The sequence below is a fragment of the Cnephaeus nilssonii genome (genome assembly GCF_951640355.1).
Source record: "Cnephaeus nilssonii genome assembly, chromosome: 17".
NCBI classification, from domain to species: Eukaryota; Metazoa; Chordata; class Mammalia; order Chiroptera; family Vespertilionidae; genus Cnephaeus; species Cnephaeus nilssonii.
Window position 1 is genome coordinate 17,482,914 of NC_137088.1, and position 26,687 is coordinate 17,509,600.

General features: G+C 34.0%; 1 protein-coding gene across 2 annotated transcripts in view; it reads left to right on the plus strand.

The window, feature by feature from the left end:
* TOP2B (DNA topoisomerase II beta) overlaps positions 1–26,687 on the plus strand; it is a 70,652-nt gene that overhangs the window by 18,974 nt on the left and 24,991 nt on the right. For both annotated transcript variants that reach the window (XM_079795634.1, XM_079795635.1), the window contains exons 5-21: positions 5,692–5,837; positions 6,670–6,767; positions 7,691–7,903; positions 10,878–11,051; positions 12,456–12,557; positions 12,640–12,777; positions 14,409–14,547; positions 14,877–15,034; positions 15,163–15,288; positions 16,061–16,171; positions 16,252–16,357; positions 17,848–17,957; positions 18,289–18,381; positions 18,473–18,587; positions 19,972–20,093; positions 20,294–20,442; positions 20,984–21,215. In XM_079795634.1, the coding sequence (XP_079651760.1) occupies positions 5,692–5,837; positions 6,670–6,767; positions 7,691–7,903; positions 10,878–11,051; positions 12,456–12,557; positions 12,640–12,777; positions 14,409–14,547; positions 14,877–15,034; positions 15,163–15,288; positions 16,061–16,171; positions 16,252–16,357; positions 17,848–17,957; positions 18,289–18,381; positions 18,473–18,587; positions 19,972–20,093; positions 20,294–20,442; positions 20,984–21,215 (2,332 nt within the window). The remainder of the gene's footprint in view (positions 1–5,691; positions 5,838–6,669; positions 6,768–7,690; positions 7,904–10,877; positions 11,052–12,455; positions 12,558–12,639; positions 12,778–14,408; positions 14,548–14,876; positions 15,035–15,162; positions 15,289–16,060; positions 16,172–16,251; positions 16,358–17,847; positions 17,958–18,288; positions 18,382–18,472; positions 18,588–19,971; positions 20,094–20,293; positions 20,443–20,983; positions 21,216–26,687) is intronic.

A 26,687-nucleotide genomic window follows, 5' to 3' on the forward strand; every position in this document is an offset into this window, starting at 1 on the left:
TAATCTGGCCACTCAGAATATATCCTATATAGTAAAAGGCTAATATGCAAATTGTCCCCTCAACCAGGAGTTCGACCAGCAGGCAGGCTGGCCAACTGCCCATAATCCCTCCCCCTGGCCAGGCTGGCCGGACCCCACCCATGCATGAATTCATGCACTGGGCATACAATTTAAGTAAATAGCCATGGTTATAAAAGGCATACACACACACACACACACACACACACACACACACACACACACACTGAGTGGCCAGATTATTATGCGTTCAGAGATCATAATAATCTGACCACTCAGTGAATATATACACATGTTTAAAGTTAATGGTAGACAAGCATTTTGGGAACATTGCTGATCCTTATATTTCATTATTTATTTTTATTTCATTTTTGAATTTTAATTCTTTTGTGAATTTCATTCTACAAAGGCATTCCTTATTTATTACAGCATTAATCTTATTATTAAAATGAATTTTACTTAAGAGATGTAATTTTTGCTTAAATTAAATTTCTAATTTAAGAAGTCATTTTAAAGCAGAACTAGAATGGGGAAATCAACTGTTAGGCTGTTTATTCCATTGACCCAGTTTTCTCTGCTCTCTATTTTTGGTATCCTTTCACTTCTATTCTTTTTTTAACATTTTGTCTAGAAGATTTTAATTTTTCTTTGTGCATGTGTATACATGAACTCTTTGTAAAGGAGAGGTGACTTTTGGTAGTTAAAGATTAAGTGTAGAGAGTTTAGCTCTTACTCCTTTTCCATAGTACCCTGTGATATGGGCATACAATTTAAGTAAATAGCCATGGTTATAAAAGGCATAGAAATATAAAAGGTATAGCAAGGGATGTTTGGAATTTGGACAGGTCTTTTAGAAAGCTAGAGAATTTGAAGCAACTTCTTATGTGAATTTCTTAAAAGTTATTAAGTAATATAACATAATGATTAGTATTGAGACAACTTATTTGCTGGCATCTATCTAATTAAAAGCTAATATGGAAAGCACATGAACCAGAGTTCTACCTATTCCTCTAGCTTAAGTATTCTTTTTTATTTAGAGTTGAAACTCTTAAAAACTATTGCTTTAAAAAAAAATACAGCCGAAACCGGTTTGGCTCAGTGGATAGAGCGTCGGCCTGCGGACTCAAGGGTCCCAGGTTCGATTCCGGTCAAGGGCATGTACCTTGGTTGCGGGCACATCCCCAGTAGGGGGTGTGCAAGAGGCAGCTGATCGATGTTTCTCTCTCATCGATGTTTCTAACTCTCTATCCCTTTCTCTTCCTCTCTGTAAAAAATCAATAAAATATATTTAAAAAAAAATACACACATACTAACATATATTTTAATGGTATTATATACTATTTTTATCTTTCTATTTTTATTTCACATATTATAGACAGCATTCCTTATTAACTTATAGATCTAGTTAATTCTTTTTAACCATTCCTAAGTATTTTATTAGGCTGATATATTATAATTTATTTTACCTCTTTCCAGTTGCTAATTATTAGATATTTTGGATAGTGGACATTTAGACTATTTCAGGTGTCTTTTTAACTTTAAATATTTTGAAATTTTATTTGTAGCTTATTTAAATGCAATATTTTCTTTAATATTTCTGTGAAGCAATTGATGGAGCAAAGAGCACAGTTATAGAGTTCTGAATCATTGCTTAGCGATTACAGAAATAAATACCAGATCTGGGAAGTGATACAGATTAAAATTTTGTAATAGGGAAGTGACTTTGATAGAAAGTTCCAATTTCATACTCATATAGACATACTAATTATAGGAGATATCAAGTTTTATTTTTTTTTGAAATTGTGATGAGGATTATCTTTTTTTTGTTTTGTTAGTCCTCACCTGAAGCTGTTTTTCCCATTGACTTTTTTTTCTTTTCTTTTAGAGAGAGTGGAAGGGAGGGGGTGGAGAGAGCGAGAGCGAGCGAGAGAGAGAGAGAGAGAGAGAGAGAGAGAGATTAAGAGGTATACAGACGGTCAGACATCTATGTGAGCGAGACACATCGATTGATTGCCTCATACACGCTCCTGACTAGAGCCAGGGATCCAACCTACAACCCAGGTACATGCCCTTTACCAGGAATTGAACCTGAGGCCCTTTGGTCTGAAGGCCAATCCTCTAACCATTTAGCAACACTGGCCAGGGCAGGATTATCTTAATTATAGTACCATGCATGCTAATAGCATGACAAAATTTTAAGGGTTTTCTCATGAGTATATTGAGGTTTGTTGTCATTGTGAGATGTTTAAGATCTATAATTTTTTTTATTCATTGCTTTTCTTAATTTCCTTCAGAATTCTTTATTATTTTAAGTTTCATGAAGTTTATTAAAGAAAATAGGTACTTAATAAATTAATAGATTTTAATCCTAACATGAAACTAAAAAAAGTAGTGCAATACATGGCCCTTGTTTCTAGAGGCCCACCATTTTTACCTCTGGAGATAGGACATACAGTGCAAATACCACTGATAATTTGAAAAATGTTACAGACTTAAATATTTATCTCTTAATTATCTCCTTTATACCTCAATATAATGAGTGTTGGGAAACACTGTTCAAGGTTGGGAAACATTGTTCAAGGCTTAACGGAGAACTAGAGTCATAAAATGACTCAAAGTTGAGGCAAAATTTGTCTAAACCAAGAAAGGAAAAAGACGTTATAATCAAGAGAAGGACCAACAAACAAAGAAATGGAAGAATTGGGAATGAACATGATAAAGTAATAAAACCGACTTGAGGGAAAGATAGGATGCATGTTACAAAATACTTATAGTTGATTATAAGTGAGGAGATGGATAACAGGCCTTGAACATCCACTTTTAAGCTTGATTTTGTAGAACAGATAGAACTACTTATGTGTTCTGGAGCAAAAAATAGTGTTATAAGTCCATCATGCAGAATATATTTAAGGGGAGTGGCTAGTAAGAAGATTGTTGGAGTAATCAATGTTTAAGGTGATATTATTTTATCTAGATTCATATACTGGCATTTGGAATGACAAATTATAATGATATGAAATGAATCTAATAGGACAAACTAATAAGTCTTGTGGACTAATGAGTCTAGAGAATGATCAGGAGGTATGAATAAAAACAATATCAAGCCCTGGCCAGATGGCTCAGTTGGTCGGAGTGTCTTCTGTACACTAAAAGGTGGCAGGTTAAATTCCCTGTCAGGGCACATATGTAGGTTGCAAGTTCGATCCTCAGTCAGGGTGCATATAGCAGGCAACTGATCAATGTTTCTCTCTCATGTAGCTCTCCCTCTCTCTTCAAAAATCAATTTTAAAAAATGATACAAAATTTTGAGTTTACCAGATTCAGAGAGTTGAACCTATATTGGAAAGTGGGAAAAGAAAAGATGGTTGTTGATTTGGGGAAAGAAAATAATGTATTAAAAGTAATTTTTTAGTTTTTTTTTTTATTTGCTTATTTATTTAATTAATTTCCTCTTGAATCTTTGATTTTCATTTTGGCTTTTATAACAATACTAGCAGCCTGGTGCACAGATTCGTGCACTATTGTGGGGTCCCTCGGCCTGGCCTGCGCCCTCTCGCAATCCGGGACCCCTTGGGGGATGTCGGACTGCTGGTTTTGGCCTGATCCCCACAGGCCAGGCTGAGGGACCCCACTGGTGCACGTGCACCGGGCAGGTTTCGGCCCCATCACTGCAGGCCAGGCCGAGGGACCCCACTGGTGCATGAATCCATGCACTGGGCCTCTAGTATGCATATAAGATCTTTGGTTAATCTCTTCCCTCCCTTCCCCCTCCTCCCTTCCTTCTGAGATTCATCAGTTTGTTCCATGTTTCCATGCCTCTGCGTTGAGCATCTGCCCCTTGGTGGTCAGTGTGCATCATAGCTGCCGGTTGAACAGTCACTTAGGCTTTTATATATACAGGTTTTTTTAAGTTGTAATAATTATTTCTAATAACTATTAAGAGATTAAGTTATGAATATATACATGACACAGTGTCTAAGAATAATTCTGAATCAGATTGGCAAATGGTAGCTTTTTAAACCAATTGTCAGTGTTGATTATGAAGATAATTTTTTTTTTTTGCAAATTTGTATCTTAAATGGGTAAAGGAATCATAGTATATATTACTTAAAGCAACAGCGTAGGCTGCCCGGCTGGTGTTGGTCAGTGGTTGAGTGACAACTCATGAACCAGGAGGTCATGGTTCTATTACTGGTGGGAGCACATGCCAGGTTGCGGGTTTGATCCTCAGTAGGGGGCATACGGGAGGCAACAGTCAGCCAATTGATGATTGTCATCATTGATGTTTCTCTCTCTCTCTCCCTCTCCCTTTTTCTCTCTGAAATCAATAAAACATTAAAAAACCACAAGACACAAACAGGGTGGCAAAATTTTCCATCAGGACTACTGCCTACATGAGTTTCTGTTAGCTATAGGATCCTCTAGTCAATACAATTCAGGGCTAAAATGTATAGCTTTTTGTGTGATAGAAAAATTTAAAAAGACCTAAAATTGGTAATATCTACATATTATAAAACCATTAAAATCAGTTTATGACAATGATTGCCACAATACAAACAGCTCTCTAATATTTAGCAACAGAATGGAATACAGTTCAAGCTGCCCATCCTATTTTCATCTGTACTGCTACAGCAGTTAGGTAAGAAATGAAAATGACTATGGCTGCTGGCTCTTCAGAGCTTGTGGTTTACAGGTGGTATATTGGTAGAATGAAGAGGAAGATCATGGCTAATTTAGCCTATATAATAAAAGCATAATATGCAAATTGACTGAACAGTGGAATAACCGGTTGCTATGACGTGCACTGACCACCAGGGGGCAGATGCTCAGCACAGAAGCTGCCCCTGGTGGTCAGTGCGCTCCCACCAGGGAATCACTGCTCAGCCAGAAGCTGGGCTTACGGTTGGTGAGCACAGCAGCAGTGGCGGGAGCCTCTCCCACCTCTGCTGCAGGCAGGTGGTAAGGAGCCAGGGGTCCCGGACTGCAAGAGGGATGTCCCCTGAGGGGTCTTGGACTGTGAGAGGGCGCAAGTTGGGTTGAGGGGACAACCCCCCCCCCCCCCCCCCCGTGCACGAATCTCGTGCACCGGGCCTCTAGTATAAAAAGAAAACGGGATCTCTGGCTGACTTCTTACTGTAAAAGCTTTACTGCTTTATTATTTTCTGGGAAGTTGAGAAGAGCTTCTTTTCCTGAGAAATTTTGTACTATTACTTGCAGATCTTAGTGATCCTAATTAGAGTTATAACTTCAGGGATATAAATGTGTGTCCTCAGTAAGTATTTTCTGGAAAGATGAGTGAGTGTCTTTCAATTAGTAATGACTGATGATTTGCTCATAATCAAGTTTATTCTGTATTACTTTTTTTTCTTTTTGTTTTTTTGTTAATCCTCATCTGAGGATATTTTTCCATTGATTTTTAAAGAGAGTGGAAAGGAAGGGGAGAGAGAGAAACATCGATGTGAGAGAGACACATCAATCTGTTGCCTTCCGGGGGCCTAGACCAGGGCCTGGGATCGATCCTGCAGCCGAGGTGTGTGCCCTTGACTGCAATCGAACCCGGGACACTTCAGTCCATGGCCAAACTGGCTAGGGCTATTCTGTATTACTTTACTTTTGATGGAAATAAATGTCTTTAAACTATTTAAGCCCTAAACTCTGCTTGTTTATTTACAGTGAATCTAACATTATAAGCATTTGGAATAATGGGAAAGGCATTCCAGTAGTAGAACATAAAGTAGAGAAGGTTTATGTTCCTGCATTAATTTTTGGACAGCTTTTAACATCCAGTAACTATGACGATGATGAGAAAAAAGTAACAGGTAAAGAAAGTCTAAATGGCTGGTTAGATATTTTGTTAAAAAATATTGCTCTCAACATAAAGCTCTTATTATTCCTATATAAAATATTACAGAAGAGGAAACCTGTATAGTTTTATTGTGAGAAAAATTCTTTTCAGAATTAATATCTATGAAAAACTATCCTGCATAAGTACTGTCTTGATTATACCCTGACAGATATTTTGAAAGCTGAATTTATAGTACATTGATTTATGTTAGAACTCCAGGAACTCTAACCAGGATGACAGATTGAGTTTTGAATTACTGATGAAAATAAAATGTGTGATTCCTATATATGTGAGCTTGGTATTTCATAAACACTATGTCTTTTGGTATCAGTTAAATTACTTTTAAACTGTTTTCTTTAAGAGAGTTAAGATTGAAAATCTAGACTCTGTCAATAGAGTTTGCTTTGATCAACCAAATGTTGTCTTATTAAGTTAACCAAGTAGGCTGATAGTGTTTTCTTTTGTGTTTTTAAAACCAAAGACGAAAAATTTGTAATAGAGAAGTGACTTCGATAGAAAGTTTAAATTTCATACTCATATATTTACTGGATTATAGGAGATACCAAGCTTAATTTAAAAAAGTGTGATGAAGATAACGAATGTACAAAATACATATTTTAATTATACATATGCTAAATTTTAATTGTAATTTTCTTTAAATGAAAAAGTTTACATTCTGAAATATTCAGTTGATGATAGTTAAGGTAGTGCAGTAATTAGAATTTACTGCAACAGACCTGTCGTATGATAGGTAAGTAAAAGTTCTTTAACATCATTTTCTTTAAACCTTTCAATTGTTCTTACAGGTGGTCGAAATGGTTATGGTGCAAAACTTTGTAATATTTTCAGTACAAAGTTTACAGTAGAAACTGCTTGCAAAGAATACAAACATAGTTTTAAACAGGTATGATAGATATGTGTCTAATTGCTTTTTAAAAATAATCATGCTTTGTTGCTTTGCTAAGATAATACCTTAGCTAAATTGCAATCACACACACACACACACACACACACACACACACACACACACACTCACACACTCACACTCACACTCTTAAGTGTTAAGCATGTCATCATAGTATAAAAGACTTTAGAATGTCTGGGAGATTTTATATAAGCCTGTCTTTCTCCTATTCCCTTAAAATAAAATGCTTTAACAGACTTTTCTTTGAACCTCGTTAAGCTTTAGTGAAAATGCCCTGAACCTCAAAGATAATTGAAATGTATCCACTTTGGATGTTTGAAAACTTCCTCATCTATAATAATAAAAGCATAATATGCTAATTAGAACGGATGTCCTTCCAGACGACCTTCTAGATGAAGCTGGGGCTGAGAGGGAAGCCCGGGTCCTGGGTGCCAGAGGGAAGCTGGTGCCGGCAGCTGTGGGAAGGAAGGCCTACTCTTGCTCGGATTTTGTGCATTGGGCCTCTAGTTGATTCATGAAATTCATATTTTAAAATTTTATTTTACTCTTGTATGCCTTGAAAATAGAGTGAAATTTTACATAAGGTGAAATAATTTTCTCAGTGAAGAATAATACCTACTTATTTTTGTAAAATTCTATATAGTCATGATGAAAAACTTAGGATATTTTGTTAACAATGTATCATGTGCAATTTAATTTATTTTGCTTATTTTCAATATGAGATTGTTAAAATAATATTAAAAATTTTTAAATATTTAATACCAGGCTCAAAGATTTGTTAGGTTTGTTGTTTGGCTGAAAAATGTATATAGTTGTGGTAAATGTATTTCATGAGCTGAGTCTTTACGTATTATAAAATATAGAAGCATTATAGAAATATTTGAATATATTTTCTTTTAAAGACATGGATGAATAATATGATGAAGACTTCTGAAGCCAAAATTAAACATTTTGATGGTGAAGATTACACATGCATAACATTCCAACCAGATCTGTCCAAATTTAAGATGGAAAAACTTGACAAGGATATTGTGGCCCTCATGACCAGAAGAGCTTATGATTTGGCTGGTTCATGCAAAGGGGTCAAGGTCATGTTTAATGGAAAGAAATTGCCTGTAAGTATCTTCTAAAATAGTTAATGCTTTGTTATTTTGTAGACATTGTTAGATGTTTTAAAATCTAATATCATAACCTTTTTCTTTTAACTGGTATATTTCAGTGATTCAATTTAAAGTGATTATTGATATATTTGGATTAAAACATCTTGCTGTTTTCTATTCATTGTATTTATTTTTTGTTTCTTATTTCCTTTTACTCAACCTTCTCTGGTTTTAATTGAGCATTTTTTAATGAGTCCATTTTATCACCTCTGTTTAGTTATACCTCTTCTTAAAACTTTTTTAGTGTTTGCCCTAGGTTTTACAATTTCATTTGTAAATACTTTGAATCTACCCTCAAATAATTGATCACTTAATTGATCACTTAGTGAAAGGACTTTATAACAGTGTATCTTCAGAATCTTCCTCCCATTTCTTGTGTCATTACCATCATACATTTCATTTTGACACATGCTATAAACACCAGAAGAAGAATGACAATGAGGCAGAAGAAACATTTGAGAAAATGATTGCAGAAATTTTTCATAGTTAGTGGCGTTGTTGTTAATGCTTTAAGCATTCAGTTATCTCTTAGAGAAATTAAAAATACAATACCTACATTCACTCCATTTCCAGTGTTCTTAATTTCTTGATGTAGATTTAAGTTTCTGATTTTAATCACATTCCTTTTGCCTAGAGATCTTCCTTTAACATTTTTGTAGGGCATTTTTGCTGGTAATAAATTCTCTCAGTTTATGTTTGTCTGAGAGTCTTTGTTTCCCTTCACTTTCAAAGACAATAGAAATTTCACTGGATACAGAATTTTGGGTTGACATTTCTTTTTCTTTCAATACTTAAAGATGTCACTCTGTTGTCTTCTTGCTTGCATGGTTTCTGATGAGAAGTCTGCTGTAGTTCATATCCTTCTTCCTCTGTTGGTAAGGTGTTTCATTTTCCTCTGGCTGCCTTGAAGATTTTCTCTTTGTCTTTGTTTTCTTTGAGTATGATATGCTTAGGTGTGTTTATGGGTTTTTGTGTGTGTGTTTTTGCATTTATTCCGTTTGGTGTTTATTGTCTGTTACTGATTTTGGAAAATTTTGGCCATTATTTCTTCCAATATTTCTTTTGTGCTGTTTTTTCTTTTTCTTTTGGTATTTCATTTATGCACATGTTATACTATTTGGTATTGTTCTAAGCTCTTGGATGTTTTGCTCTGCTTTCTTCATTCTTTTTCTTTGTGTTCCAGTTTGTTTAAGTTCTATTGCCCTATTTTTTTTTTTTTTAGATGAAATGGTATTTTAATTATTTTATGGCCTACTTTTAATTTTAATGATTTTTTTTCTTTATCGTGTCAAGTTTATGATGAGCCTGCTGAAGGCATTCTTTATGTCTTCTGTTTTTGATTCCTGGCATTTCCATTTGATACTTTCTTACAGCATCCATCTCTCTGCTAAAGTTGCATGTTGCCTACCTTCTCCATTAGAGCCTTTAACATATGAATCCATAGTTATTTTAAATGCTCTATCTGGTAGTTAAATTACCTGTGATATAATCTGAGTTTGATTCTGGTGATTGCTTTATCTTTTCAGACTGTTTTTTCTTGCCTTTTGGCATGCCTTGTAAGTTTTTGTAGAAAAACAGCTATGTTGTATAGTGTAGTAGATATGGACTAAATAAGCTTTAGTATGAGGATTTATGTTAATTTATACAGGAAGTGGGATGTGTTTGTTGTTGTAGTTACTGGTGTTGAGATTTGTTGTTGCTATGAGCAACAGAGACTTCAAATTCTTCCTTGTTCTTGTCTTTTCTATTTGATTTGGGCCTTCCCTTTGAGCTGCCCCTCAAAGAGGCTATGTCTCTTGTAGCTCTTCCAGCCGAAATCCACTATTATTATTGGAGGCCTGTTAGCATAGTAGTAGGTTATGTCTGATAAAGTTTCAGACTTTGGAGTACACAATGGGCCTATGTTTAGTCTTTACAAATATTTCTATTCCTCTTCTAGAGGCAGAGATTTTTCCTTTGCCCTCTGTTCTTTTCCCTAGTTGCAGTAGGTATCTGCCAGTATTCTCATTCAGTATTCTTGAGACTTCCTGCCCTGCAGAATGCCTTAAAAAATACTTAAATGATTTAGGGGTGAGATGGGGCAAGACAGGGCAGAATGACTTCACTCCAGCTACAGTGATACTTGCCAATGCTCTCTAGCAATATCCTTCTGCTGGCAAATTAAGGTTTTTATTGGTAAGGGAAATGGTCTGGGTGGAATTCCCAGTGGCTCCTGCTTTCCTCCCCTAACTAGCACCATTGGGGGAACTTTTTTTTTAGATTCTCTCTTCCCTGTGAGAATTTGTGGGGGTTCCTGGAGGAAAAGCCTGCAAAAGAGTAGGAACCCCTTATAACTATATCCCTCAGGAGATTCACACATGCATACTAGTCCACACTTGTCCTATAGCAATTTGTCAAAATTTCTGGTTTAATGTTCCTGGCTTATATGACATTAGGCAGCTTCTGCCCCAGTTAAGCAAATGTTTAGGTTCTGTATCTACAGACTCCTGACTCTCTCCAAGCTCAGGATGGCCAGATGGTCTGTGATCTCAATTTTTTGAGGGTTCATAAAATAACAATTTGTCTGACCAACTCTTTATAAGGGCGGAAGCTTATTTTTTTCTTTTTTTCCAGCCCTCTTCCATGTCTGAACTCTAAGTGGAAGTCTACTTTGTTATTTAAAAAAACTTAAACTTTTGAAGGATTTTATAATAATTTACCAGTTCAGCTATCCATTCATAACCTTTCTTTATCAAGTTCATAGGGAATTAATTGCTTTTTAGAGGGTAGGGATTAAGGAGTAGAATAGGGGAAAGTCATGAAGGTTTGGATCTGCCAAATAAGCTGTTGTGAATTAAGGGAAATGAAAGTTTGAGAGTACCTGATGGCATTTACCTAGTTGAGCTACCAATATTAGATTGTTTATTGTTATTGTTTTTCAAATTAATAGGTAAATGGATTTCGCAGTTATGTAGATCTTTATGTGAAAGACAAATTGGATGAAACTGGAGTGGCCCTGAAAGTTATTCATGAACTTGCAAATGAAAGATGGGATGTTTGTCTTACATTGAGTGAAAAAGGATTCCAGCAAATAAGCTTTGTAAATAGCATTGCAACAACAAAAGTAAGTATGTTAATTTCTAAGTAAGTGATAGAACAATGCTTCATTAAAAACAACAAGATCAACAACAATAAGAGCAAAGAAACCACCCCAAATATGCTTTGGTGAAATAAAAATTGACTTACGAAAATGAAAGTTTATTTTCTACAAAATAGCTGCTTTATAATTTAACATCCATTGAGAAATAAGTTTCTACTATTAATGTTTAAAGTTGACTACATTTATATTTTATGAAATTTACAATGATAAATTCCTTATTCTGTGTTCTGAGTTTAAAATATAGGAGAAAGACTAATAAGAGATGAATATGTTTAGGATGGTCATTCTATGGAGTTTAAACCCTCTTCTTTAGTTTTTTTTTTTACTTCAAAAATTAATGAAATTCTTACCATTTAAAAGCATCTATCCATGACCATAATAAAATATTATTATGCAATATAAGTAAGCATGTATCCCTAGAATAATCTAAAGCACTGTTTTATCACTTTGTCACTCTTCAAGTTTTAACATTTTTAATATTCAGTTTTTTAATAATCTAGTATCACTTTCTCTAGTCAACAGAAATCCTGCATCCATTATGATTGCATTTTATTGCATGTAATAGAAACCTAATGTAAACATGTAAAAGTTTTATTTTTCCTCTCATATCTAAGAACAAGGGGTAGGCAGTCTTAGTTCAGTACTGTGACTCCATAGTGTTATTAGGCACCTATGCTCTCCCTGGCTTTCTATCCTGCCACCTTTAGCATATGGCTTTTATTCTCATGCCTTTTAAGTTGACTGCTTCACTTCCATGCCTCATTTCTAAGTCTTAGTGAGAGAGAATTGGGTTGGGAAAATGTATATGCCAACTAAATTTCTTCCTTTTTACTAGAAATACAATAGTTTTTCTGGAAGCCCCATTCAGTAGACCTCTCCTAACATCTTTGGCTAGAACCGTGTCATGTGGGTACTTCAGCTGCAAGGGAGTCCAAATTGGAGAATCTTTGTAATTGGGCATGTTGCCAGTTAAAAACAAATTTGGATTTGTCAGTAAAGTAAAGTAAAAGGGGAGAATGGATATTGCATGGACAACTGGTAATGCTTGCCACAGTCCCTAAGTTTAACTATTGTGTCATTTATCACCCCCATGCCAGTATTCATTCTCACTTCCATGTCAGTTTTTTTTTAAATTGTTTTTGCTTTGTATAAAACTGGCTAATTGATTCTATGGCCAAAGAGATCTTCTTTTTTAAATCCCAACTCTGCTATTCTGACACTCATATTACTCCTCTAGAAAATGGGTTTAATAATACTGACTTCACAAAGTTGTTGTAAAGATTAAACACTCATTTTAGAAAAAAATGAATATGTAAGTATTTTGCTACCTTACTATAGAAGATTTTTTTTATTGTTTTTTCTTTTTAGGGTGGACGGCATGTGGATTATGTAGTAGATCAAGTTGTTGGTAAACTGATTGAAGTAGTCAAGAAAAAGAACAAAGCTGGTGTATCAGTGAAACCATTTCAAGTAAGTGATGCTGTAGTATTCTCTTGAATTATTAAATAATACCAGTTCTGATGTTGACTTTTTTTTGGTATGTTTTCAACAGGTAAAAAACCATATATGGGTTTTTATTAATTGCCTTATCGAGAACCCAACTTTTGATTCTCAGACTAAGGAAAACATGACTTTGCAACCCAAAAGTTTTGGGTCCAAATGCCAACTGTCAGAAAAATTTTTCAAAGCAGTGAGTAAAACTTGTATTATTTTTCATTGTGTTTTTTTTGAAAGTTAGTTTTCTTTATTCTATTGTGATTAGTTTCTTATATTAAGTAGGTATAGGCATATTTATACTACAAACTAATACACTTAATTCTGCAAACTTCAAAGGGTAAACTTTATTTTGTTAAATAATTGATTATTTTGCCAAGAATTAAAATAGGTAATCTTGTAACTAATTGTATTTGTAGCTTTGCTTTGGTCATTATAAAACTAGATATTCCCCCAACAGGTGTTCAGGTTCTGTTAGGACTTTTGATTTCAATCTTTTTATTCATTTCAACTTTATGCTTAGATATTTACCATTGTGTAGTTGTTTTTTTTTTTAAATTGTGGTAACACATGTATAACAGAATTTTTTATATTCTACATATTTTAAAATTTTATTTTACTTTTCACATAATTATTTAGGCTGCTTTAACCTTTCTGATACAAAGTGAGAATACAAATAAATAATGAATCTTAGATTTATAACCAAGATTTGCAACTGCTAATAGCTTCTTATAATCTGTTGTTTATATGTAAGATTTGCCTCATTTCCCTTATTCAGCAGTACCCTCGAAAACATATTAATAAACATATGTAAAGGCCTGTACTAAGAATGTAAAGATGAATAAATGATAGTCCCTCTTCTTTGGAAATTTATAATTTGGTGTAGGAATAAGTGTGATAGTGGTAACATACTTATCAAATTCCATTATCAGAGTTTTAAAGGTAGGGTCTCACAAACAAAAACAAATTTAGATTGTAGCTTAAGGCCTATGAAAATAGTACTTTTAATTCTGTTCATAATCGATTCAGAATACAAATGAACTTATGTTAATGTTTTCCCAAATTTATGCTCTCATAAAAGTTATCATTATGAACTGATTTGATTTTAGATTTTCTACTTTTTCATTTTTGGAAGATTAAGTTTAAATTTGGCAATATACTTCACCTCTTTTATATCTCAAACATTCCAAAAAACTCTTCTGTACACCTAAAATCAAACTACCAGGATGATGAAAAATAAATAATTCCACTTGGAGCTGCTTCACTTTATTTTCTTTTTGGTAAACATGTAGTCACATGTTGATTAACTGCTGAGTGACACACTATTTACAATGTTGAAATGCTCATTATCAAACTTTTTAAAGAGTAAGAACTATTCATAAGTTCTTGAATTTATCCTAATGTTTCCTTCATGTTAGTATTTTTTATTTGTCATAGTGAATTCAAGATTCACATTTTTGTATTGACAGATATCAGAAATGTCAGTGAATAGAATTTACAAGAAGGTAAATTCCAGGGGTGATCAGCTTAACTGTGTTGATTTTAGCAAAATTAACTTGTGAGAAAAGCTACATATATTTCTCATGGAGTTTATTAGACTATAATTTTTTCATATCTACTAAAATTTTTTCTTCATGTTTTTATATTTCAGTATAGTAACTATCAGAGTTAGTTTTACTGCAGTTAGAATAAAATTTACTAGTGCATATCATTGTCATAATTGTTATTGTTTTGCCCTATACCTGCATAGGTAACAAGTATTACGTTCATTTTAGGTAAGTGTATGAACTTCTGGCTTGTATCATTCATTATTCTTTCATTTTTTAGGCCTCTAATTGTGGCATTGTAGAAAGTATCCTGAACTGGGTGAAATTTAAGGCTCAGACTCAGCTGAACAAGAAGTGTTCATCAGTAAAGTATAGTAAAATCAAAGGTATTCCTAAACTGGATGATGCAAACGATGCTGGTAAGATTTAGATTTTTTTAAAAAATATTTAAGTTTTTATTTATCCAGTTATAGAAATTTTTCATTTCCCACATACAGTTAGACAATAGGATTTTATGTTCAGAGTATAATTTCACTTCATTAAAATTGCTACATGCACCACATATTACTAATTTTCAGGGGATAGGAATTCAATAAAGTATACAACATTTAAACTATTCTAAGCATAACATAAGATGATTGTTACAGTCTTTCACTATCATCATGCTATTATTAATTTTTCTGGCTTCATTTTTCTAATTGGTAAAATTGAGGAATGTGGAGTATATGTCTTTCTAAATTTCTCTCAGGTGGCAAACATTCCCTGGAGTGTACACTGATACTAACAGAGGGAGACTCTGCGAAATCACTGGCTGTGTCTGGACTAGGTGTGATTGGGCGAGACAGATATGGAGTCTTTCCACTCAGGGGAAAAATTCTTAACGTACGGGAAGCTTCTCATAAACAGGTATATGTTTGCATATATATGTATATATATATATATATATACATACATACACATATATGACATTTTCATACTTTTCTAAAATTGTTTAATTTTTAAATGTAAAATACTTTCAACTCCTTTCTGTATAGATCATGGAAAATGCAGAAATAAACAATATTATTAAAATAGTTGGTCTACAATACAAGAAAAGTTATGATGATGCAGAATCTCTGAAAACTTTACGCTATGGAAAGATTATGATTATGACTGATCAGGTTAGTTTAAAAATTGCTACATATTTAAAACTCCTATTTTTTTCAGATTGTCCTTTCAATGTTTGTTTTATGAGACTTGCTCCAAGATAGTACAAGTGAAAGTGATTGTACATCAACTGGGAAGAAAACATTGTTTAATGGCACTGTTTGTGTGAAGCACATTTTACATTGTCTAATTTATGGGAAACCATTTTTTTTAGTTAGTTATTATAAAAATGTTGTAAAATATAATAAATGTGAGAAGAGTAGAACACACTGTAGTATTAAGGGGTTGAAGCATACCTGTAAGTAGGAAGGAAATAAAAGAAAGGCTAATCAATAGGATAATGGTTAATATTTCTATATGATGCATAATTTTTGATGCACAAAAACTAGGATGATTGAATAGTAAAATGGCAGTAACTGGGGAAGAACTAGAAAATTGAAAAGTATGAAATTCATATGCATCCAACTGCTTTTCTCTTACGTCCTCTAATGAAAAGCATTTGTAGAGAAAAATCTTTAACTAAAAATGCTGCTTATAGTGTTAAGCAGTTGTTATGTCAAAAGAAGACTTGTGGATACCTGTTCTCCATGGACATTGCCTAGTTAAGTTGCATTATAACCATGTTGATTGTATTTCAATTCTTAAGTCAGTCTTGTAGTGAAATCTGGTTAAACTATTTCAATAAAATTTTGCCTCTTTGCTGCATTCAGACATTTTAAACTTTGATAATATAAGTAATTATATTTCATAAAACTATTATAGCTTTCTTTACTAATATTTATTTAGGATCAAGATGGTTCTCACATTAAAGGCCTGCTTATTAATTTCATTCACCACAATTGGCCATCACTTCTGAAGCACGGTTTTCTTGAAGAGTTTATTACTCCAATTGTAAAGGTACTACTTATATTAATATGTTTTTATACTGTTTGCTTAAAGGGTAGCAGAAAAACTAATTTTTTTTTTATTAATTTAAGGCAAGCAAAAATAAGCAAGAACTTTCCTTCTACAGTATTCCTGAATTTGATGAGTGGAAAAAACATATAGAAAACCAGAAAGCCTGGAAAATAAAATACTACAAAGGTTTGTATTTTAAAATATTTAAATTTTTAAAAAATAACTAGTGACATAAATATATATTATTAAAGTATTACAAAATATTTTGAAAGTTTGTCTCCTTTAGACTTTAAAAATAGCTGTTGCTGATTTTTAAATAATTGTTATGGAAAATTTTATAAAGTATAAAGTACAGTATAATGGACTTCCCATGTACTTCAACAATCACCATTTCATGGTCAATCTTGTTTTATCTAAACTCTTCTCATTTCCATCCTATTAGTTTGGAATAATTTCCAGATATGATTTCTATAATATTTTAATATGTATCACCTAAAGAATTTTTTAAAAAGTCCTTAATACCATTTTCATATCTTTCTTTAATAACTTAAAATAGTGTTAAAATCCTCCTGCTTATATTGCAAATGTTTATAATGTTTTTATTTATTTTTTATTTTTTGAGTCAATGTCCAAACAAAGTTCACACATTACATCTGGTTGATAAGTTTCTAAAATCTTAGTATATTGTTTCTTTTTGTATATTTTTTCTTGTAATTTATTTGTTCAAAAAGTTGGATGTTTTTGTCCTGTATAATTTTACATTCTGTATTTTGCTAGCATCCCTGTAGTTTCATTAAATATGTATCATGTTCCTCTGCCCCTTATTCTTTGATAACTGGTAATACATTGGAGGCTTGATCAGATGAAGATTAGATTTATGTAGCAAAAACATGTAATAGGTGGTGTTGTATACCTATATTAGGGGGCATGTAATATATGGTTTGTCTTTCTTTGTCCACTAAAATTAATCAGTTGGTCCAGGTATTGCCAGCTTGATCCATCAGCTTTTCACATAATGGTTTTAAATAACCATTGATGTTTATGATTCATTTAAAATATTTTTCAGCTTTTTTGAGATATAACTGACAAATACAATTTATGTATTCAAGGTATACAACATGATGAGTTGATATACATATACATATCCATCACCTTACATAGTTACCTTTCTTTTTTTAGGACATTTAACATCTACTCTCAGCAATTTTCAAGTATACAGTATAGCACTATCCTATATAATAAAAGGCCAATATGCAAATTGTCCTCTCGGGAGTTTGACTGGGAATTTGACTGCTAGCTATGAATTGTGTGCTGACCACCACGGGGCGGCGCGGAATGAAGGCAGGCCCCGGCCGGCAGCTGGGGAAAGGAAGGCCCCGATCAGCCCTGATTGCCCACCAGGCCTAGGGACCCTACCCGTGCACAAATTTTGTGTACCGGGCCTCTAGTTAATAATAGGCACCATGATGTTCATTAGATCCCAGAACTTAACATCTTATAACTGCAAGTTTGTATTGTTTGATAGACATTTCACTTTTCCCCACTTCCCAAGCCTCTGGCAAACACCATCTCTTCCCTCTTTGAGTTCAACTTTTTTGGTTTCCACATTTAAGTGATATTATGCAGTATTTGTCTTTGTCTCTCTTATTTTCATTTTCATTTTTTAAATTGTGCAGGGTTGGGTACCAGTACAGCTAAAGAAGCAAAGGAATATTTTGCTGATATGGAAAGGCATCGCATCTTGTTTAGATATGCTGGGCCCGAGGATGATGCTGCCATTACGTTGGTAATAAAGCAAATTTTAAAAAGTCTGCTCTCATATCCATCCCCCTACCTCCTATACCTTTCTTCCCAGTCTGGGTTTTCTACAATAAGTCTCCTTTGAATTCTAATGCCCAAACTTATCAATTTTAGTGTTTTTCTTGTACCTGTGCCCCTGATTATGCTCTGTTTTCAGAGTTCTTTCATTGAAAAACCCCTGTTCAAGTATATTTTTGATTAAAAGCATATTGGAAAAACCAAATTTCTCAGAAATTAATGTTTTTTGCCTTTATAACTTTTAATTTTATAATGAAATTATTTTGTAATATGTGAAATAATTTCCTGGAATCTTTCAGGCATTCAGTAAAAAGAAGATTGATGACAGAAAAGAATGGTTAACAAATTTTATGGAAGATCGGAGACAGCGTAGGTTACATGGATTACCAGAGGTTAGTCATATAGAGTGGTGATCTGGGGGAAGAAAGAGACTAAAACTGATATAGTTATAATGATAATATTGCTATATAACTTTTTTCTTAGCAATTTTTATATGGCACAGCAACAAAGCATTTGACATACAATGATTTCATCAACAAGGAATTGATTCTTTTCTCAAACTCAGACAATGAAAGGTCTATACCATCTCTTGTTGATGGTAAGTAGCTGTCATTTCAAATTTTTTCTCATTTTTGTACATTATTGAGTATAGCTTAATTTCATATGCTTTAAGTCATCCCAATAATAAATCTTAAAATCCATAAATTGTTTTAGAAATATTTTCATAGGACTGAAATATTTTATATTTCTTAATTTGAATCTTTTAAAACCCCTTTTGAATTTTTCAGGAAAATTAACTTATGGCAAATTTTAAAAGCCCTTGACCCAAGTTGATTGCAGACTTCCTAAAATAAATAGTAAAATGGGATTTTGATAAGTTCTAAAATATTTACCAGAGACTGAATTTTAAAAACCCTTCAGAGTTCAAAACTTTAACTTATTTTACTTAACAAAATAAAAGTTTATAAACTACCTTGTGATTAGAGCACATTTTGGTCTTCTATCTAGCACTTTTAAATTTTCATTTTATAACTTTTAGCAAGTTAGTTGATCTTTGTGTTCCTTGGTTTTTCAGCTAATAGCAGATGATTGTACCCATCCATCAAGTTCTAGCTTTAAGTTATATCCCTTCTATGAAGTCTTCCTTAACAATTTTAGTGTAAATTATCTCAGATGCCTAAACTTTGTCAGTAATTGTGTGCCTATTATTTTATTTGTGTTAATTTTGCCTTCTCAATTAGATTATAAAATTCTGAAGGAAAGGGACCATGTTTATCATCCTCTTGTTTCTGCAATGCTTTGGGCCCACGATGATGATGACGATAGCTAGCATATACTGAAAATTTATTACTGTGCTCATTGGTCTAGAACAAGAAGAATGATAAGGAAGCAGAGTGCTTTGCTTGCATTATCTCAATGTAATCCTTATGATCACCCTATTAGGAAGGTAATTATTTCTAATACACTGATGAGGACACTGAGCTTACTGGTTTAGTAATTTGTGCAAAGGCACATGATAAATGGCCTAGTTAAGAAGAGTATCCAGATTAGTAAGATTCTAAGCCCTGCATTCTTAACTACCACATACATCTCTCATTTGTAAGGGCTATCCTGATTTGGGATACTTTAATAATAGTTTCAGACCTATTGATGGTTTGCTGCTCCTTTAATTACAACTGCCATTTTGGACATGTGATTGTTTGGCATTTTCTATGAAAGAAGCTTGGTGATACTGAGCAGTTTAAGACCGAAAGATGGTCTTTCAATTGATATTTCATTTTTGGAATAGATTGAAATATCAAAACATGTTTATACTCACTTTGTTATAGAATCTCAGTTATTTTCAGTCAGTAATTTTTCAAAAATAAACTATATCTTTCCTTTTCTTTCTTGAATATTAGGACATTTTTGTCACTAAAAGAAATATTACAACTATATTTTCGGTAATATTTTTAAAAGAGAATTATTCTTTTTTAAAATAGGCTTTAAACCAGGCCAACGAAAAGTTTTATTTACCTGTTTCAAAAGGAATGACAAACGTGAAGTAAAAGTTGCCCAGTTGGCTGGATCTGTTGCTGAGATGTCTGCTTATCATCATGGAGAAGTAAGAATTAAGTTTGGAATCAATTGAGAACTATGCTTACAGACGTGAAGAATGGCAATGAAGCATAATGAAATATTTTTTCTTTTATAAGGTCTTTGAAAATGTAAAAGAATTGAGTTTGGATTTTAATAAAATTAGGGAATACCTACAGATAATTAAAGTTTAGAATATTAATATTATGTTCTGTTTCTATTCTATAGCAAGCATTGATGATGACTATTGTGAATTTGGCTCAGAACTTTGTGGGAAGTAACAACATTAACTTGCTTCAGCCTATTGGTCAGTTTGGAACTCGGCTACATGGTGGCAAAGATGCTGCAAGCCCTCGTTACATTTTCACAATGTTAAGGTAACAGTTTGCTGATGTAATGGTATCAAGTTCTATTTGAAGTTTATTGGAACTAATTAAATGGTTAATAGAATTGTAATTATGGAGAAGTATCATTGGGGATTCTTTTGAAGATAAATATTTTAAATTATTTGATAGTAAATAGAATGAAGTTTGTTGATATAACTTTTTTATGAATTATTGGTGAAACCAGTCCTAATGAAAGTAAGGATTTTTCAGACCCAACTTAACTTTTTAGGCTGAAGATGGGTTTTGTGATTTAGACAGAGTAAGAGGAAATTCTTAAAAAGTTATTTATCAATATTAAGAATTTAGGTAGGTGAGTATGGAAGTAAAATTGGGTTATCTTATTCTAGCTTTATGCCTCAGAGAAATATATTTGGTAATAAGGCTAGGTCAGTTTTACTATGAAGCACATGTAATCAAAATTTAAAAAATGCATTCTTTTAAAAATATTTTTTGAAATGTTTTTAATTATGTATAAAATTTTATTTCCAAAAACCATGACATTTTTTTCCATATATTTTTTCCCTTTTATTAGCTCTTTAGCAAGACGACTTTTTCCTATTGTAGATGACAACCTGCTTAAATTCCTTTATGATGACAATCAACGGGTAGAGCCTGAGTGGTATATTCCCATAATTCCTATGGTTTTAATAAATGGTGCTGAGGGCATTGGTACTGGATGGGCTTGTAAATTACCCAACTACGATGCTAGGGAAATTGTAAACAATGTCAGAAGAATGCTAGATGGCTTGGATCCTCATCCCATGGTAATTATTTAGAATTTGTTGCTTATATTGTTTATTTAAAAAACAACAATGTGTAAACTGCAAAGTCATGTCATTTTAAAAAAGTAATGGAACCATTTTTATTTTAGAACATATTATAGACGATAACTGCTTTATTAGTATTCAATTTGATATGTGCTTATTGTAAAAGATACAAACTTTGGAAAAAGCCTGGTCCTAGAGATAAGGCTTATGGGGCAACACTATTGAAATATTTAAATACTCAGTATTTCAGGCTTTCATATCTAAAGTATATAGAGAATAATGTTTTTATGACAAAGTTATGTAACTTTAACATGTTTCCAAACTGCAGATCCATGCTTCACAACACCTGATATATTTTTTTTTTTTTTCCAATTTTTTTATTAAGGTATTATATGTGTACATATCTTACCATTGCCCTCCCCACACCCCACTCCCATATATGCCCCCACCCCCCAGAGTTTTGCATCCATTGGTTATGCTTATATGCATGCATACAAGTCCTTTGATTGATCTCTTATCTCCCCCACCTCTCCCTAACCTTCCCCTTGTAATTTGACAGTCTGTTTGATGCTTTACTGTCTCTGTATCTATCTTTTTGTTCAAGTTTATAATGTTCTTTATTATCCATAAATGAGTGAGATCATGTGGTATTTTTCTTTCATTGACTGACTTATTTCACTTAACATAATGTTCTCCAATTCCTCCCAGGTTGCTGCAAATGATGAGAATTCCTTCTTTTTTATGGCAGCATAGTATTCCATTGTGTAGATGTACCACAGTTTTCTGATCCAGTCATCTGCTGACGGGCACCTAGGCTGTTTCCAAATCTTAGCTATGGTGAATTGCGCTGCTATGAACATAGGGGTGCATATATCCTTTCTAATTGGTGTTTCTAGTTTCTTCGGATATATTCCCAGGAGTGGGATTACTGGGTCAAATGGGAGTTCCATTTTCAGTTTTTTGAGGAAACTCCATACTGTTCTCCACAGTGGCTGCACCAGTCTGCAATCCCACCAGCAGTGCACGAGGGTTCCTTTTTCTCCGCATCCTCGCCAACACTTGTCGTTTGTTGATTTGTTGATGATAGCCATTCTGACAGGTGTGAGATGGTACCGCATTGTTGTTTTGATTTGCATCTCTCGGATAATTAGTGACGTTGAGCATGTTTTCATGTGTCTCTTGGCCTTCCTTCTGTCTTCTTTTGAAAAGATTCTATTTAGGTCTGTTGCCCATTTTTTTATTGGATCATTTATCTTCCTTTTATTAAGTTGTATAAGCTGCCTGTAGATGTTGGAGATTAAACCTTTATCAGTGATGCCATTTGCAAATATGTTCTCCCATGCAGTGGGCCTTCTTGTTGTTTTGTTGATGGTTTCTTTTGCTGTGAAAAAGCTTTTTATTTTGATGTAGTCCCATTTGTTAATTTTCTCTTTAGCTTCCATTGCCCTAGGGGCAGTGTCAGTGAAGAATTTCTTTTGGCATATGTCTGACATTTTGCTGCCTGTGGATTGCTCTAGTATTTTTATGGTTTCCCGTCTTATGTTTAAGTCCTGTATCCATTTTGAGTTTATTTTTGTGTATGGCGTAAGTTGGTGATCAAGCTTCATTTTTTTGCATGTATCTGTCCAATTTTCCCAACACCATTTATTGAAGAGACTGTCTTTATTCCATTGTATGTTCATGCCTCCTTTGTCAAATATTAATTGAGCATAGTGGTTTGGGTCAATATCTGGATTCTCTATTCTGTTCCATTGATCTATATGTCTGTTCTTGTGCCAGTACCAGGCTGTTTTGAGAACAGTGGCTTTGTAATACAGCTTGAAATCTGGTATTGAGATCCCTCCTACTTTATTCTTCTTTCTCAGGATTGCTGTGGCTATTCGGGGTCTTTTTTTATTCCAGATGAATTTTTGGAGAGTTCTTTCAAGGTCTGTGAAATATGCCGTTGGTATTTTAATGGGGAGTGCATTGAATCTATAGATTGCTTTGGGTAGTATGGACATTTTAATGATGTTGATTCTACCAATCCATGAACATGGTATGTTCTTCCATCTGTTTACGTCTTCCTCTATCTCTTTTTTCAGTGTCCTGTAGTTTTCCGTGTATAGGTCTTTTACCTCCTTAGTTAAGTTTATTCCTAGGTATCTTAATTTTTTTGGTGCGATGGTAAATGGGATTGCCTTTTTAGTCTCTCTGTCTGTAAGTTCACTATTGGTGTATAGAAAGGCCATAGATTTCTTGGCGTTAATTTTGTATCCTGCTACATTGCCGAATTCATTTATTAAGTCTATGAGTTTTTTGACGGAGTCTTTCGGATTTTTTATGTACAATATCATGTCGTCTGCAAATAAAGACAGCTTTACTTGTTCTTTTCCAATCTGGATGCCTTTTATTTCTTCTTCTTGTCTAATTGCAATGGCTAATACTTCCAGTACTATGTCAAACAGGAGTGGTGAGAGTGGGCATCCCTGTCTTGTTCCTGTTCTTAGGGGAAATGTCTTTAGTTTTTGTCCATTGAGTATGATGTTTGCTGTGGGTTTATCATATATAGCTTTTATTATGTTGAGGTATGAGCCATCTATTCCCACCTGTTGAGAGCTTTTATCAAGAAAGGGTGTTGGATTTTGTCAAATGCTTTTTCTGCATCAATTGATATGACTATGTGATTTTTATCTTTCAATTTGTTTATGTGATGTATCACGTTTATTGATTTGCGGATGTTGTACCATCCTTGCATTCCTGGGATAAATCCTACTTGGTCATGGTGTATGATCTTTCTGATGTACTGCTGGAGCCGATTTGCTAGAATTTTGTTGAGGATTTTGGCATCTATGTTCATGAGGGATATTGGTCTGTAGTTCTCTTTCATTGTGTTGTCTTTATCTGGTTTTGGTATTAGGGTGATGCTGGCTTCATAGAAGGAGCTTGGAAGTGTTCCTTCCACTTGAATTTTTTGGAATAGTCTGAGGAGGATAGGTTTTAGTTCTTCCTTGAATGTTTGGTAAAACTCTCCTGTGAAGCCATCTGGCCCCGGGCTTTTGTTTGCTGGAAGCTTTTTGATGACTGCTTCAATTTCGTCCATAGTTATTGGCCTATTGAGCTGTTTAGATTCTTCTTGATTGATTTTTGGAAGGTTATATTTTTCTAGGAATATGTCCATTTCCTCCAGATTGTCCAGTTTGTTGGAATAGAGTTGTTCGTAGTATTTTGTAACAATCCTTTGTATCTCAGCGGGGTCTGTTGTTATTTCACCTCTTTCATTTCTGATTTTGTTTATTTGGGTCCTCTCTCTTTGCTTCTTGGTGAGCCTGGCTAGAGGTCCATCAATCTTGTTTATCCTTTCAAAGAACCAGCTCTTGGTTTTGTTGATCTTATGTATTGTTTCTTTGGTCTCTATGTCATTTATCTCCGCTCTGATCTTTGTTATTTCCTTCCTTCTGGTTACACTGGGCTTTTCTTGCTGCTCTTTTTCTAGCTCTTTGAGTTGTAGGGTTAAGTAATTTATTACCATTGTTTCTTGTTTTTTGCAATAGGCCTGTAGAGCTATGAACTTCCCTCTCAAGACTGCTTTCGCTGTGTCCCATAGATTTTGGATTGTTGTGTTTTCATTGTCATTTGTTGCCATGATGGTTTTTATTTCTTCCTTGATCTCTCTGGTGACCCAGTCCTTGTTTAATAGCATGCTGTTTAGTCTCCATGTGTTTGATTTCTTTGGATTGTATTTATTGTAGTTGATTTCCAGTTTTATGCCACTGTGATCTGAGAAGATGCTTGATATAATTTCTATCTTCTTGAATTTGAAGAGATTTTGCCTGTGACCCAGCATATGGTCTATCTTTGAAAATGACCCATGTGCACTTGAGAAGAATGTATATTCTGTGGCTTTGGGGTGAAATGTTCTGAAGATGTCAATTAATTCCATCTGGTCTAGTGAGTCATTTAGGATTGCTGTTTCTTTGCTGATTTTTTGTTTAGAGGATTTGTCCAGTGGTGATAGTGGGGTATTAAAGTCTCCTACTATGATTGTGTTGCTATTAATCTCTCCCTTGATATCCTCCAGGAGTTTTTTTATGTATTTGGGTGCTCCTATATTGGGAGCGTATATGTTTACCAGAATTATTTCTTCTTGTTGGATTTCTCCCTTTAGTATTATGAAGTGGCCTTCCTTATCTCTTGTTATGGCATTTACTTTGAGGTCTATTTTGTCAGATATAAGTATTGCTACCCCAGCTTTTTTTTCATTTCCATTTGCCTGAAAGATATTTTTCCATCCCTTCACTTTCAATCTGTGTGAGTCTCTTGTTCTGAGGTGGGTCTCTTGTAGACAGCATATATATGGGTCGTGTTTTTTTATCCATTCAGCTACTCGATGTCTTTTGATTGGAGCATTTAGTCCGTTTACATTTAAAGTTATTACTGAAAGGTATTTGTTTGCAGTCATATCTATTTTTGTGTCTGTATTCCTTCTTACCTGTTTATTTCTTCTTTTTACAGTATTCCCTTTAGCAATTCTTGCATTGCTGGTTTGGTGGTGATAAACTCCCTGAGGCTTTTTTTGTCTGCAAAGCTCCTGATTTCCCCTTCAATTTTGATTGATAGTCTTGCTGGATATAGTATTCTTGGATTCAGTCCTTTGCTTTGCAACACTTTGTATACCTCCTTCCATTCACTTCTAGCTTGTTGTGTTTCTGATGAGTAATCATTTGACAATCTGATGGGTGTTCCTTTGTAGGTAACTCTCTGTCTCTCTCTTGCCGCCTTTAGGATTCTCTCTTTATCATTTATATTTGCCATTGAAATTATGACATGTCTTGGTGTGGGTCTTTTGGGGTTGATCCTGCTTGGGACTCTCTTTACTTGCGTAACTTTTATCTTTCCCATATCCGGGAAGTTTTCTGTCATTATTTCTTCAAATAGATTTTCTAATCCCTGCTGCTCTTCTTGTCCTTCTGGCAGCCCTATTATACGCATGTTACTTCGTTTCATGTTGTCCCGAAGCTCCCTTAGGCTTTCCTCCTGCTTTTTAATTTTTTTCTCCAATTGCTGTTCAGCTTGAGCTTGTTTCTGTACCTGATCTTCTAACTCACTAATTCGGTCCTCTGCTTCTTGTAATCTACTGTTGAAACTTTCCATGGTGTTTTTGATTGTAGCTATATCACTTTTCATTTCTTCCTGATTCTTGCATAAGTTGTTGATTTTCTCATCCATCCGATGTATAAATTCCATGACCATTACTCTGAACTCCTTTTCGGTCATGTTGCAAGCTTCATTTTCACTAATTTCCTTTCTTGGCGACTCCACATTTTCTTTCCTCTGTGAGTTATTTCGTTTCCCCATTCTGGCTATTACCAGAAAGCTCAAGCTTCTGTTTGCGTGGACCTGGGTCGTGTGCTGTGGGGACTTCGCTCCACCCTAGTTTCACTGAAGTGCTCTGACACTAGGACGTGTGACTGTCTTTGGTTGGTGGGA